This window comes from Gobius niger (assembly GCF_951799975.1).
Source record: "Gobius niger genome assembly, chromosome: 4".
In the NCBI taxonomy this organism is placed as follows: domain Eukaryota; kingdom Metazoa; phylum Chordata; class Actinopteri; order Gobiiformes; family Gobiidae; genus Gobius; species Gobius niger.
In genome coordinates, this window is record NC_136855.1 from 23,015,592 (window position 1) to 23,029,795 (window position 14,204).

The following is a 14,204-nucleotide window of genomic DNA, read 5'->3' on the forward strand; positions in this document are numbered from 1 at the left end:
CTACTGTGGCTGTAGTTTATGAGGACTGTCCTGATCACATGATGACCTACTAGTTTAGCTGAGAGGCTCTTTTGTTTAGATTTATTTTTGCACATAAACATGAAGAAACACCAAAGTAAACCTTGTGTATTGTTTTCTGATTAAAATAGGGGCACGAAACACAAATTGATGTGATTGCACAACGTGTGTTCGTCACATACTGTACGTTTCAACCCCAAACTTTTACAATGGGTCTCTGAGGCTCCTTAAAGTACAATTTCAAGTTGAAAAATTGTACAGCCGGCAACAATGTGTTGCCTAAAATAAAAAATAAGAGTCATTAAAATAAAGAAGGTTTATTGAAACATTGAAACAACAAAAACAGACGTAAGCAGATAAGAACCAGATGGGCAAATGTTCTAGACAACATTAAATTCAGAGACACTTATTTTATGTAATACATTTATTTATATGTTGATGTTTTGTGGACTGATTTAATCTGCCTTCTTCGTGCTCTATACAAATAAACTTACCTTGCCTTTTAGAATGCATAATGCACAATGTCACATTCTTTGACAGGTCTTTCAAATTTGGCCTTTGGTAAAATGACACACTTTCCAATTTTGAAATGACATTTACAGACGTACATATTTGAAGATATTTGTTGCTCGAGACTAGGATAAAGATCTGCATTTTTTTTCCGTTGGAAATCCCCACCCACTGGTGTTATTTGGAGAAGTGAACTTGATCATGAGTTTAAGCATTTGAAGACTACCACTGTTATAGAATGAATGGTCCGTCTGTTTCACTGCACTGTCCTGTTTATGAATAACAAAAATGTAGAATGTAAAAGTAAAGGATCCATCCACTGTGTATTTTGTTTCACGTCGACCCTTCTTGTTCTGCTCTATAAACCAGATGAATATGTCCCATTCACCATAACAACATAAAACATCAATGTTGGCAGCTCTTATCCATACAAGCTATTAATGTCTTTATTACAGAAGATTACTGACAAGGCAAATGTTTGCAGAAAACACATTTACATTTAATATCGGTTTGCAGCATTATCTTGTGGTCAGTGTCAAGTTTGTTGTAATGTACACATTGTTGTGATGAAGATATACTTTACTGACACTACATGTATCACACATATATTCTCAAAATCTACCCTTTAGAAATGTCACAACCAAACCAAGAAATGAATCAAAATATACATTATGTGCAGTACAATTACTTTTTACTCCCAGCAAAAAGGACAGAGACAAAGACTGACTGTTTACACACCCACGCTATGGGGAAAAGATGGCGTTATTTTAAGGAGCCTAATTTCACACACTGCATGGTCTTCAAAATTATGAAACAGAGAGTTTCAATTCATGCGGTTTCATTTTGGCAAACACAGTTGTCATGGGACCCCCCATAACCAATTCACATCTCAATTAAGTATCTCTTCTCACAACCTACTGTTTAGCACTCACAGTCACAGAAAATGTTTAGGGTTTTTTTTTTGTACAAAAAATGCTTATTTTAAATTTCACATAAAGTTGACTTTTTAAATGAGTTTTTAACACAACAACAAATGGAATCAGACACAGTGCAGTTTCCATTAACAACTTTTTTATGATTACGAGGGTGGAAATTTGGCTGTACCTTCATTTAACCACCATACTTGTTTCAGAATACATTTATGGGACCTTTAGTTTAAAGTGCTTGTGGTTTGGTATGCGCTATAGCCTTTAAGTGATCTTGAAACATATTCTCTCATTTGTGACAAGAGTGTATTATAGCAACAAAAAAAAGGAAAAAAAGCCAAACCTAATTTTGAAATTAACAAATAGGAAGCCACATTGAAATGTTGGTTTAATTTAAATTAATTCCTAACTCTCTTCGATATTTGCAGCATTCCAATTATTCACAGGGACAAGTTTATTGGCACATTTCACAACTTGCAGGATCACTTTTGGCTCCAGAACAAAAAGGTGCAAATAGAGTTCCTTGTCCTTGAAATACATTGTGGTACCACTAAAACTGAGGGTGCAAACATTTCAAAATGAGATTGCAAAGCAGCCTTTTGCACCCCAATAAATCCAGTCATGCTTTTCAGGGTCACTTTGACAGAAATGATAGAAAACTCCCCTGCAAGTTCACAAAATTGATTGAAATGCTTTACAATTCGATGTACAGTGGTTTCACACACACATGTCTGAGTTTACAATACACTGAAGTTGGATTAAATACTTTTCATTCCATGACTTCCAAAAAAAACAAAACAGGTATAGTGTCTTGACAGCACTAAAGTAAATTTAAGTTCACAGCAACTCAATAAAAAGGCACCATCTGAACATAGTCATGTTAGATATTACATATATAGTCTTGCAGTTTTCCCAAGTTCCACAGTCTTTTGCAAAGGATAGGGGTCCATACTCTCCAATGTCCTTTGCAGCTTCGCATAAATGAGAAGACCTTTGAGGGCCGCGCGATCCGAACCTTTGTTTTATGCTCCAACATTCAGGAAGAAGAGGACTCGGACAAATTCTTTAACTTGAAACCATCTAAGTTTCTCCCTGAATGAGCAAAACGTCAGACTCCGAAGCACCAGGAGCACAAGATCAACTCCTGTAGTGTCTTGCGCAGCTCCTGACTGCGATACGCGTAAATGAGGGGGTCAATTAATGAATTGCAGATTATAAGGATGAGAAAAAGGTTGAAGTTTCGGAAGAAACAGTTGCAGAAAGGACTCGTGGGACACGTGAGGATGAGGATGAGGTGGAGGAAGAAGGGACCCCAGCAAACAATAAAGACTCCTAAAAGGATGGTGAGTGTGATAGCACCTTTCATGCTCGTTGACTGACGTCGGTTCTTGTTGAATGCCATGATGCGACGTGAGTGCACGTGGGCAAGGACGAACATGTGCAGGTAAAGCACCGCGTTGAAGACGAGAGTAGTGAAGAAGAAAGTGACGAGGCATACGATGACAGCATTGTCCGTGTGGTAGACAATGAAGAGGATGCTGGACGTGATGCTCGCGAGCCATACCACAACAATGATGGCTACAGCGCGTTGGGTGGTCATGATGCTGTGGTAGCGCAGCGCGTAAAAGATTGTAATGTACCGGTCCGCCGCTATTGTGCTCAAAAACGACAGAGAGGACACCACAGAGCTGCAGATCATTACATCAATGATGTTGTCCAGGTGACGCAGCATCCCTGGATGCACGTCCAGCAGTCCGTGGTCGTTGAACAGCATAAAGATGGTTTCTACTACGTTACTGACACTGACCAGCATGTCAGATACGGCCAGACAACAAATGAAGTAGTACATTGGTGAATGTAGGTTACGATTCTTGATTATAGCCATCACAACCAAGATGTTCTCTACCAAACTGATGAGACCCAGTGCCAGGAACAGCTCCTGTGGGATGAGGATCTGCACGCAGCCCAAAGAGTTGCGCTCCCCAAGAGACGAGTTTGTGTCGTTTTCTTCCATATAGTCACTCAATGAAGTGAAATCCACATGGAGAATGGGATTGTGTGACCTGTTGGCCATTTCACCGTATTCTGAACGGTAAAAAAAAGAAAAAAGAAAGAAAGAGTGGTTCCCCGCGTACAATCTTGGACTACTGGAACAAAAAAAAGTTTTAGCATGAGTCAAAATGGATCACCAAATATCTGCATCCTGTAAATTCCTTACTATCAACAGCTTGGGGGGAAAAAAATAGAAGGGCGCACATTTTACGCGCAGGCGTCTTATTGTTAAGATATTGTATTCTTCTCTCCACCGAATTGAATCAGTCCAGACTGTTTCGATGTGCAGAAAGTGCTCATTTGTGCTGTGCATGTCCTGTTAGCCTCGCGCCCTGACTTTGTCATGAGCAGTGCCTGAGCGTCCTTAGGGAGCGGAGCGGTTCAAACACAACTCCTCCTTCCTCTCACATCATACATGGTCCCACTTCGTTTAACAAAGAGCTCATGAAAGAGACCCCACTGAACTTTCAAACACACTCCTAACCCCTGCAACAATCTACCAAAATTGTTAATATTCTATATTTCAGTCACAGCCACCCAAAAGAAGATGGCTGTTTCTGTGCGCTGGCTGCACTGAGGGCAATGTGACAGCGGTCTCTCCTTTGAGAAATGATTAAATATCACGGCAGAAAACTTAACTTTTCATTTGGCTATTACCTTTGTGCTCATTGAATCATTTCCTTTCAGTGCTTTTGTGAAATAATTGAATTGTAGACCATAATAAAGACTATTTAAAGACTACAATGTTACTAAATCTGTTTCGGAGGCTCCTTGGACCATTTGCAACATTAATAACATGTTAGTTTTCATGTACAGAAATACTTTTTTTTCTGTGCCAGTTACACAAACAGAGATAGAATCCACTGGTAATAAGTGGTCTGAAATCACAGCACATGTAGGTCCCTCAGAGGCACTGATATGAAAGCCTTTCTATACTGCCATCAGATCACATGAAAACTTCAAAACCTCAGCTTTAGCTCCAGGTAAACTGAGAACAATGACATCATTTGAGCATCCAGCACAGTCACACTGAGGGATCATGTGGGCCTCTAAGGGCTATGGACATCAGTGTATAGCTGGATACACTGATTTGTCCGCTGCCCGCAGCACCCACAAGAGTTCAGAAGCATTTACAGCTGCTTCAATTCAGAGGCATTTACAACTGCTTCAATTTCTAAATGACACACTTTACTGCTTTTAATCAATGTGTCTTATGCAATGAAAGTATTTGAGTATTTGTGTGAAATATTTCTTTTGCAGAAAAAAAAAAACGGCTTGAGAGAAATTTCAACATTTCAGAGGAAACAAACGGCTGCTTTGATATGATCAACTTTATACACAGTTTGAGTGCAATCGCTGAAAGAAAAAATGTTGGAATTGGATTTCTATTAATACATTGTAATTATATCTGTAAAAGGCATAATTTTACTTGCAAGAAAAACATAGGTCACACTTGATTTTACACTACCCTCGATAGTCCAATGCAATATGCTATGTAACAATGTGCAACCCCAACCTTAACCCGTTATGTCTGATTCCATTTTGTACCTCCAAACTACTAATACACATTATTCCATTGTGTATGTAATTCATGGATACAGGTTTATTACACATTGTTACATATCGCATTACATAATACTACATTTGGCATGTACTATGTATAGTAGTGTAAAACAAAGTGTCACAAAAAAATACACAAGAAGATGGTCTGGATTTAATGGCACAGGGTAAGTTTAATTTGAAGCAGTTTTTACTATCTAATACTAGAAGTTTACACGGGCTTAACTCTGATCAAATGTCCTTTAAAACAATATTGAATATATATCTTTAATTCATGTCTCAATGGTGAAAATAACAAATACTATAAAGGAAAACAAGTTCTTCTTTACCATTCCTTGATTGTGATTATTAAAAGAAAAAAGCAGTCCAGATTATGTATTCTTGTTATTAAAAACACTTCTCTCAAAAGGTAAATCATCTAGACGTCTGTGTGGTCCACCTCTGCATCAGTCCCACTCCTCATCATCTCTGTAAGGGTTGTCTTCCCTCGGTGGCTCCTGAAACCGGATGTTAGCCAACATGTCCCTCATTGCTACCATCAGACGATTGACTTCCTGGTTCAGTTCCTGTCCTGCCCGAGCTACTTCCTGATCATCTTCTTGTCTCTGCCCACCCTAAAAACAATAGAAATGATTAAGCAGGTGCCTGTAAAACGTAACAGCAAAACCCAAGGAAAGGAGTCCAACAGTGTTCTCTATACAATAATTCGTTACCAAAGCTGATTTCATCGTTTGCCCAGAAGCATGGGGTTGTGTTATATGTTATAAGTTCCTGATCTAGATGCTTTAGACATGTAACTCTATTTAAACCATAACCCTATTTGTCATAAATTTAATCTTTTACTTTAGATAACACAATCAGGATGCAAGCTGCCATAATGGAAACCCGGACTCTGTAAACATTGAAATATACTGTATATGGAGTTCACTTCATCACGCTACAATACATTGTCAAAGAAGTTATAATGAGGCTAATTTATATGCAATAGTACCAGAAAGGTTATTTATTTACTGACGTTATTTATGTATGCTGTGTAATGTCATACAAATGGTAAGTTCCTAATTTACACCATCCTTATATTAAAAAAGAGATTCAACTTTTCCAACTTCTTTTTCTTTGAACAAAATAATGGGGCAAAGTAAATACGAACATTGTAAGAACAAAGTGGCAATCCAATCAGAGCTCAAAAAACAAAGAAGCAAAGAAGAAACCATATATACTTAAATACATGCATACAACTCTTTCCAAGGCCTAAAGGGCACTACACTATTGTGAAATACTAACCTGAAGGTTGAAGTTTGGCAACAAGGACCGAAAAAAGAGAGAGAGTGTGCTCTCATTAGATGCTCCATTGTGTTGCCTTAAATCAAAGACAGAACGAATAACAAAAATATCAATATGAAAAACCACTAAGTTCAATAACAATTGAAGATCATTAGGATCTATACCTCTCTGGTCGTGTGTATGATGTGATGGAGTCGAGGGGTGGTAAAGGGTCAAAGCCCATCACTGGTTGAGTGGTCACCTCCTGAGGTCGGGACACAAAGGATTTTATATCAGTGCAAGAAAACTGATAATGAGCAGATAGAAAAGACTTCTACTGTAGTATTGATAGTACTGTATATATGTAATGTACTCTTGCTGTATTTTTGTAATAAACTGGGTCTTACAAGAGGCAGACTGGAGGTGGCTTCTTTTATTTCAGACAGAAGCACATGTCGATGGATGTTCCTTGGTGCACTCAAGTACCTCTGCTTCCTCCTAATTTAACAGAACATGTAATTATTCCAAATTCAGACACAAAACCGCATGGGTAACTGGGCTCTCACTTGTTTTCGTAGTCCTCCACCAGAGGGTCTTTGACATCAACTCGATGAAGCACCGTTTGTACATTGGTTTCCAGCCACAGCATCACTGCAGCCTCCCTCCACAGGTTGAAAGTTCGGCCGACATATAAAGCTGTCAGTTCAGTCAGAGCCAGAGGCTGCCTGAAAAGTTTAATATTTGAAGCATGTAAATCTCTATGGTTCCCGATATGCTAAATCAAAACAAACTTCAACTTGTGCTTCTAAAACTTCGATTATATAAGTTACTAGAGGACAATATAAACAATTATACCCAATCAGACTCCTTGGGGCAAAGAAGACATGTGAGGTGACTGTTTCGTCAGGCTGCACTGTGCAGAGGTCTAGTAACGGCATCAAGACTGCAGATTCAACAAGTAAACAGGTCATTTTCACTTAGAGGAAACATTGATTGCAGCTATAAAACAATAGTAAAGGGGCATACATACTTCCAGGGAACATTATGAGAGCATCTTGCAGGATCTGATCTGCCTTGTGTCTAAAGTTGTCCCTTTCACTTGGGTCCAGATCCTCCTGTTGACTCAGATGGAAATGACAAAGAGCAACAGAAAAGGCAAAATTCGGCAACTGGGAAAGGTTCTTGTGTTCCTGGAGGAAAAAAACAAAGGAATTGATCAAATACAAAGTTAAACTTTAACCTCTTAATCTACAAAGGATAGAGTCCTCTTACAAGAAACATGAGCATATTTTACCTCCCAGTCTTGATACAACTGGATAAGAGAGTGGTATTCTCTTGAACGCAGCATCAGAAAATCAATGAGCAGCAACATGCAGAGTGGGTCAGTGTCTGGGTCCAAACTAATTTTACACAAACAAAATATTAGTTTGTTAAAACTGTTGGGGATGAAGAAAAATGATTAAACGTAGCGCATAGTAACATGCAATTTAGCTGATTTAATCAGTGTTGTATTGACATAGACAGCCATCGACTTTTATTCCCACGATAAAGCCCTACACAAGGACCAGACCAATAGAGCCAGAAAGTCAGGAAGCTAGAGTTAGATCAAAATGAATGATAAGCTTTGACCACTGTGTACTGTACATGGCTTGGATTATGAAAAACAAATCAAAATAACTCATATAAATAACCAATAACTACTACCTGCAGTAAAAAAATATAAATATGTTTTGTAAATTGTCAAGATGTAAAACAGGTGCTATTCGAAAGGGCTTCCCTAAAAAAAACAAAAAGAATAAAAGCAATACATTGTTCTTATCTAGAGACACAACATACATGTTGTAAACCTGATGTCTATATGGTATATTTAGTTTTTTAAGGAAAATAAGGGTTCCTGTTTTGTTCCTCTTCATAATTTAGGCAAATAAAGAGATAAAAGAGATCAAAGATGCTATAGATAATAGCACAACAGTAACAAACTGTGGGAAATGTATTGGACGATATTAAAATGTGGGAAGTGTAAAACACTGCCTGTATTTGCCGGTACTTATGTGATTTAGTGTATACCTTAGGATTAGTTTGCAATATTCCAATGCTGTCCGTGGGCACCCTCTCTTTTCCAAGAACATCATGTGCTTATAAAGTGCTAAATAAAAAGCCCTATAAAAATGTGACATGAAGTTAGAGAAAAAAAACAAGATTATTCTGGTCAATACAGTAGTGTTATCAAAAAGACACACCTGTTCTCAGGTCTGAGGTAATCCAGTCTACTCATTCCAGAGGTCAAACTGAACAGAGGGTGAAACGCACACTCGAAGCTGTACAATGCTCTCTCTGAAAATGTAAAACAATAATTAGTTTTTTATTACCCATGAATAACAAGTGTACTGGACTTAATCCTAATACCTTAGAATGCAAAAAAAACATACAATTATGTATGTATGTATGTATGTATGTATGTATGTATGTATGTATGTATGTATGTATGTATGTATATATATATATATATATATATATATATATATATATACATATATATATATATATATATGTTAATTTATGTGTATATATATATACACATAAATTAATATAGTATATATGTAATAATAAACACAGCGTAATTCAAAAATCAATAGTTCTGTTTTGGTTTGTTGGTGGCATTTTATTAAATAAACGAAACAACAAACCAGACATCCTTCTCTGCATGACCCCTTCGACTCCAGATTAACAGTTTAGATCTATGCTTTTAAGATTTTATCAACATGTTGCCTAGAGAAATGTAGTTAAATATAGACAATACTTCATCCTCAAGATCTTCATAAATGTCATTTATGTCCTGGGTTTCAGATATTAGACATCACAACATTCCCAGGGCTGATAATACTTCAAGTGCAGGTTAGTCAAATTATTCACCAAAAAATAGTTAGAGACTATTTTCTTCCCCTGGTTTGACATTTTTGTGAGGTTCATTATCAATAATACTGTACCAATGGGCCACGAGCATGTTGGATTCTGTCCAAACAGTAAAAATATACACACATCACCAGGCGCAAAGCTACTACAGTGAACAGTGAACATGTCAGATTCTGTGAAACTAAAAAGCCTCTTCCTACTTCACAATTTTGTTCCCAGCTTTTCTTCATATTATATCATAGTGTTGTAAAACTATCATGAAAACCACCATGATCAAGAGCGGTCAAGCTGCAGAGCGTTACTGTCAGGCACCCGCAAGACCCATCTCCACGCTCTGATCCCCCTTGGCTCACTGCAAAATACAGTCAGGTGGTTCCCACACCATCTTTATTTATGCAACGTTACCAAAAATGACTTGTGCTTAACCTTAACCGAACTGAGGGGTGTTGGGCAATGCTACAACACAGGGACAAACTACATTTATTATGCTACTGAAGTACATTCTGAAATATCTCCTGCTTTAAACTGCTGATATATCTGGACAAACTGACCGGAGCAAAGAAATAACATGGCTAATTGATTTAAGATTAATATTTAATTTGTTTGATGATTAAAGATGCTGGTATGATCCTTGGCTCAAAAATTGTCCCTTTGAAACACACTTTACCAAATGCCTGCTGACTGCTCTGCTTTAAGCCCAGGACACTAGAGGGCGCCATTGCTCCGCCATTGCTCCGCCATTGCTGTAGTACCTCCATATCGCCGCTAGGTCCCCATTGAAAAGCATTGGACTTTAGACACATTAAAAACAACTTCAATGCCTGGTTATTATTTTTTAAACACAGGACTAGGCTAGATATTCCTTCAGTGATAACGCTGGGTTAGTCACAATTAAAGAAACCAGGCTGGTTTTCGTAAGAAGAATTTTAGAAATCTCGTAGGGTCGGACTGTTAGCATTGGAGCAGCGCGAGCTACACGTCACACAAGGGCCGAGTCTACAGTGAAGATCCCGCCCTTATGCCCATTTTAGGAACATGCTTCATCAGAGCTGGGGAGGGGGAGTCTGTAAATCCGCCATGATTTCCCCCCTCGAACGTGGTCATTATGGTAAACGGGGAGGAGTGAGTAGATGAGGTCCATTATATTTACAGTCTATGACTTTACCGACTGTGTTAACCTTAAATAAGGAGCGAACTAAGGCTGTAAATATCAGTGTAACTTTTTTTAATTGAGTATAATAATGAAATATATTCTGTACCTGAGCATGATATGCGTCATATGTACATAAATGCAGGTAAAAGTTGTGTTGTTATAAGCCGATTTAGTGAAAATATCCCACTTTCAAAGGCCTAGTCACCTTATAAATTATTAGGTCAAACCTTTTTGAATTTTTCTTTTGGGTATTTGTTGTGAAAATGCTGTGAACTTTTGTAAAAACTAGCTTTTTCACCCATGTGGAAATTATCACATTGTAGAACTTGAAAACCAAGATATAAAGCATACGTGACATGAAAAATAAAGCTCACCAATAAGGTCCCGGGCCATCTCCTGATCCTCTTGTATACGGCAAACATCTGACAACTGCAGTAATGAATCGATGTGGTAGGGATTGAGCTGAAGCAGAGCCTAGGAACAAATAAAATAAATGATTAATTCTAAATACATAAAAAGCTACATAAATGTAATTTGTCAGAATTGGGTATAGAGCTGTCGTAGTTTTACCACAATGTTGTTGGGATCCATGGATTCCACGGCATCCAGGAACTTGAACTGTATTTGTTGATATTCCCGGTTGTGCTCAAAAGTGAAATAGTGAATACCGTCTTTTGACTGGAGCAAAGACATGGCAATTCCTGAAGAAAAAGAACAATAACGTAATGAAGTACAGCCCTCAGAAAATAAATAAATCATTGTAAATTGTTATTGTAATGTATTCATATTATAAAACAGATTTTACATTATGTAAACGGTTTTGTTATTGTGATTCTGTCATTAATCATCAACCTTACAATTGCCATCAGTATAAATTATATTTTGGTTAAAGGAACAGACCACAGTTTTTCCATGCTGAGATATGTTCTTACCTTACCTTAGACGAGTTGATGCGTAACTGTCTGGTCTTTGTGCGTGCACTAAGTCACACAAATGTTGTTAGCATTTAGCCTCTCCCAGCATATTCCTATAGCTCCAAACTGGGGTGAGGCCACTTTGACTTTACTGCGCGGCCGTCGAAGTGCTCCTAAGGTGTTATTATGCCTGACAATATAGTTCCCTTTTTTATCCGCTTAGAAAATCAACATGTTTAATTTTGTATGACTAGACTAGACAGTTTTCACGTAACTGTATTTAAAAAGGGAAAACGTGAAAGAGTTTGGTCATTTCTAACTTCCCTCCAGTTTGGAACTATAGGAATATGCTGGGAGAGGCTAAACGCTAACAACATCGTTGGTCTTTTTGCATGACTGAGCGCACGTACAAAACCAGACAGTTACGCATCAACTCATCTAAGCTCAGGTAAGAACATATCTCAGTATGGAAAACGGTGGCCTGTTCCTTTAAACATATCTTGGGACACAGATAGGTCATGTTTATGGCAATATTTACATACATAGATGACAATCTTACACACTGTACCTTTAAACGGTCTAATGTCTAAAGACTAATGTTACTCGATGGTGCCGAACAATAACAAAGTGATCTTCTTTTGTATCTGTTACTTCTAGTCCTGTGTTTTTTTGTATGTGTGTGTCGGCTTTTGAACACTCTACCTTTAAGCAAATACATAATAGACTGTTTCATAAATCCTACATTATGATATGAGAATTAAAAACAAAGAAACACATTTTTTATGGAAGTACCTGGGCGGCTGAAGCGAGGCCAGCTGTCTTTGGGACTCGTCATCCACAAACTACGATGAAAGTGTCTGTTTCTCTGCCGTGGTCTGTTATCGACAGGAAATTAAGATTAAACCTTTTAGAATTGGACACGTTTACATTGTGGAATACCGGTTTAATTGCCTTTGGTCCCCGAGAACTGCTCTTGCTCCGAAATATCTCTTCAGCTCAGTCTCTGGGTTGAGATTTCTGGAAAGCAAAACACAATCTTACAATATGATAGTAATATTTATTATCTCATTATTGACTAAGGGCCTCCAAGTACAATATTTTAAACTTGACTTGACACTACAAATAAGGAAAACTGACACCGTTGTTCTTACCTGTGTTCGACATGAAGCACACATCTTCGGTCCGGACGTCCAGAACTGTCACTTTGTAAACTATGACTATGAGATTGTTCCAAGTTCTCCAGTATCAAATCAATGTTTTCATCTGGTGCTACATCCTAAAACAATGTAATTACAATACAGAGTCATATTGCTACATTTAGATCATATTTAACAATAAGCAATTTTAAAATAACTTCAATACCTGTCCATTTTCTGATGCTGTTTTGTTCTTTTTCTTTTTCTTCCTTTTCTTTGTTTTGTCTCCTGACTGAATAAAGAGTTTTAAAGACATTTAGTACATGAAGGTTCTGTGGGTGCATGTTTAAGTTTTCACCTTAGACTCTGAGACATCATGGTGCGAGGTTTTATCTGTGGCGTGGCCATCTCTTTTTTCTGCATCTTCATCAGGTGAGATTTTCTCTGCCTCAATGTCTACATCACATATCTGTTAAACAAGAAAAGGAGTATATATTACAAATATCCAATTGACAATTCAAGTTGGCATGTCTATAGTCTACAATCAAATCTAATATTTTCTTATTAGTATTAATTGTCATTAAACGTGAACGACTTCTACAAAACAGAAAAGGCAGTACTGTAATGGGCGAATAGCCTACTTATAAAACGTATAATTCTTGGGTGTATGATATAAATGTGTTGCAGTAAGTTGCATAACCGGAATACTGTTTACAAATTCACATTAGCCTAATTTCAGTTTTGATGTTCTGAAAGAAAGATAATATTACAAAGCTGTGCTTTTTATAAAACGTAATCACACGTGTACAGACCTTGGTTGTGGCGTCACGCACCTGAGCTGAGCTACTAACAGTTCAAATGTATTGTGCTTAACAAGACTGACAGCTCTCTCTCTGCAGGGATTTAAAGTGCGTGCAGTGACTGGTGTCACATCAGAGTGATTACCACTTCATAAATGTTGCTGAAGTTCTTCTGAGCCTTGTTCTTCTTTGCTTTTCGGGTGTTGCTGCTGCTGGTTGTGGACGACGGTGCTGTGACATTAGCCGTGTCCAGCTGCTCCTCGGGACCGTCCTCAGTGAGATCCTCGAGGCCCAGGGCCTCCTGACCCCGCTGCTTCCCCTTCAACCTTCTCAAAGCTCGGGTGGACATGGTCGCACCTCAATAAGTTCACATTAGGCTATAAATGGAAAGCAACAAACTCAAGCGACACATAGCTAAACAATCTCTTCTTCTTTTAATGTGATACCAGTTTATCTGAGGTCTGTTACTGCCCCCTACCGGCATTCCACATAAACACTTGTTAAAACAGCAAAACGAAAGGAGGCATTGCAGCCTGTATTACCAGTTGCATTGGTTTATGACATTTCAAATTACTCTCTTTCTGTTCACATTTTTGAAGCTATTTTAAGCAAATAACAAAAATGGATTAAATATAACAGCACAAAAACGTGTCTCAGAAGAATGTGCATTAAGAGGTATCAAATATTTCCTTGATGTAGTTTTATGCTTTTCTTCAATAATTTCAAGTTTTTCTTTCTTTCTTTCTTTCTTTCTTTCTTTGCTTTCTTGCTTCTCATTTTTTTGAGGAACGTTAAAAAATTGGCCCACAGTTAACGCCGTCTAAAAAAAAAGGAAGTATTACTACACTCATTTCAAATGCTTCACAGGTCAACCGTGGCAAAAAAAAAGGTGTGGACCTTAAGGCCTACAAAGCAATGCATTGTTCACACAAAACAGAGCTGAACTTTTTATCACAATT

General features: G+C 37.8%; 2 protein-coding genes across 2 annotated transcripts; both read right to left on the reverse strand.

The window, feature by feature from the left end:
- Window positions 1-2,284: 2,284 nt before the first annotated feature.
- mc1r (melanocortin 1 receptor) lies at window positions 2,285-4,214 on the reverse strand. Its single transcript, XM_079555909.1, has one exon. The coding sequence runs from the start codon at window positions 3,526-3,528 to the stop codon at window positions 2,563-2,565; it is 966 nt and encodes a 321-aa protein (XP_079412035.1). The 5' UTR covers window positions 3,529-4,214; the 3' UTR covers window positions 2,285-2,562.
- Window positions 4,215-5,239: 1,025 nt separating this feature from the next.
- Window positions 5,240-13,705, reverse strand: tcf25 (TCF25 ribosome quality control complex subunit). Its single transcript, XM_079555565.1, has 18 exons — window positions 13,391-13,705; window positions 12,804-12,914; window positions 12,672-12,737; window positions 12,461-12,585; window positions 12,261-12,326; window positions 12,102-12,184; window positions 10,966-11,096; window positions 10,770-10,869; window positions 8,570-8,663; window positions 8,397-8,489; window positions 7,624-7,729; window positions 7,360-7,519; window positions 7,185-7,272; window positions 6,896-7,054; window positions 6,737-6,827; window positions 6,515-6,594; window positions 6,351-6,426; window positions 5,240-5,680 (listed from the first exon to the last, which is right to left on the reverse strand). Exons 1-18 carry the CDS (start codon window positions 13,592-13,594, stop codon window positions 5,513-5,515), a joined length of 2,001 nt encoding a protein of 666 aa, XP_079411691.1. The 5' UTR covers window positions 13,595-13,705; the 3' UTR covers window positions 5,240-5,512.
- Between the last annotated feature and the right edge of the window lie 499 nt (window positions 13,706-14,204).

Excerpts from the sequence above, each read along its gene's own strand:
- mc1r (XM_079555909.1), bottom strand. The coding sequence starts at position 3,528 with ATGGCCAACAGGTCACACAATCCCATTCTCCATGTGGATTTCACTTCA.
- tcf25 (XM_079555565.1), bottom strand. The coding sequence starts at position 13,594 with ATGTCCACCCGAGCTTTGAGAAGGTTGAAGGGGAAGCAGCGGGGTCAG. Across the intron at positions 10,870-10,965 it reads TGGATCCCAACAACATTGTG|GCTCTGCTTCAGCTCAATCC; the intron begins GTAAAACTACGA and ends ATTTGTTCCTAG. Across the intron at positions 7,730-8,396 it reads TATTGCAAACTAATCCTAAG|TTTGGACCCAGACACTGACC; the intron begins GTATACACTAAA and ends GTGTAAAATTAG.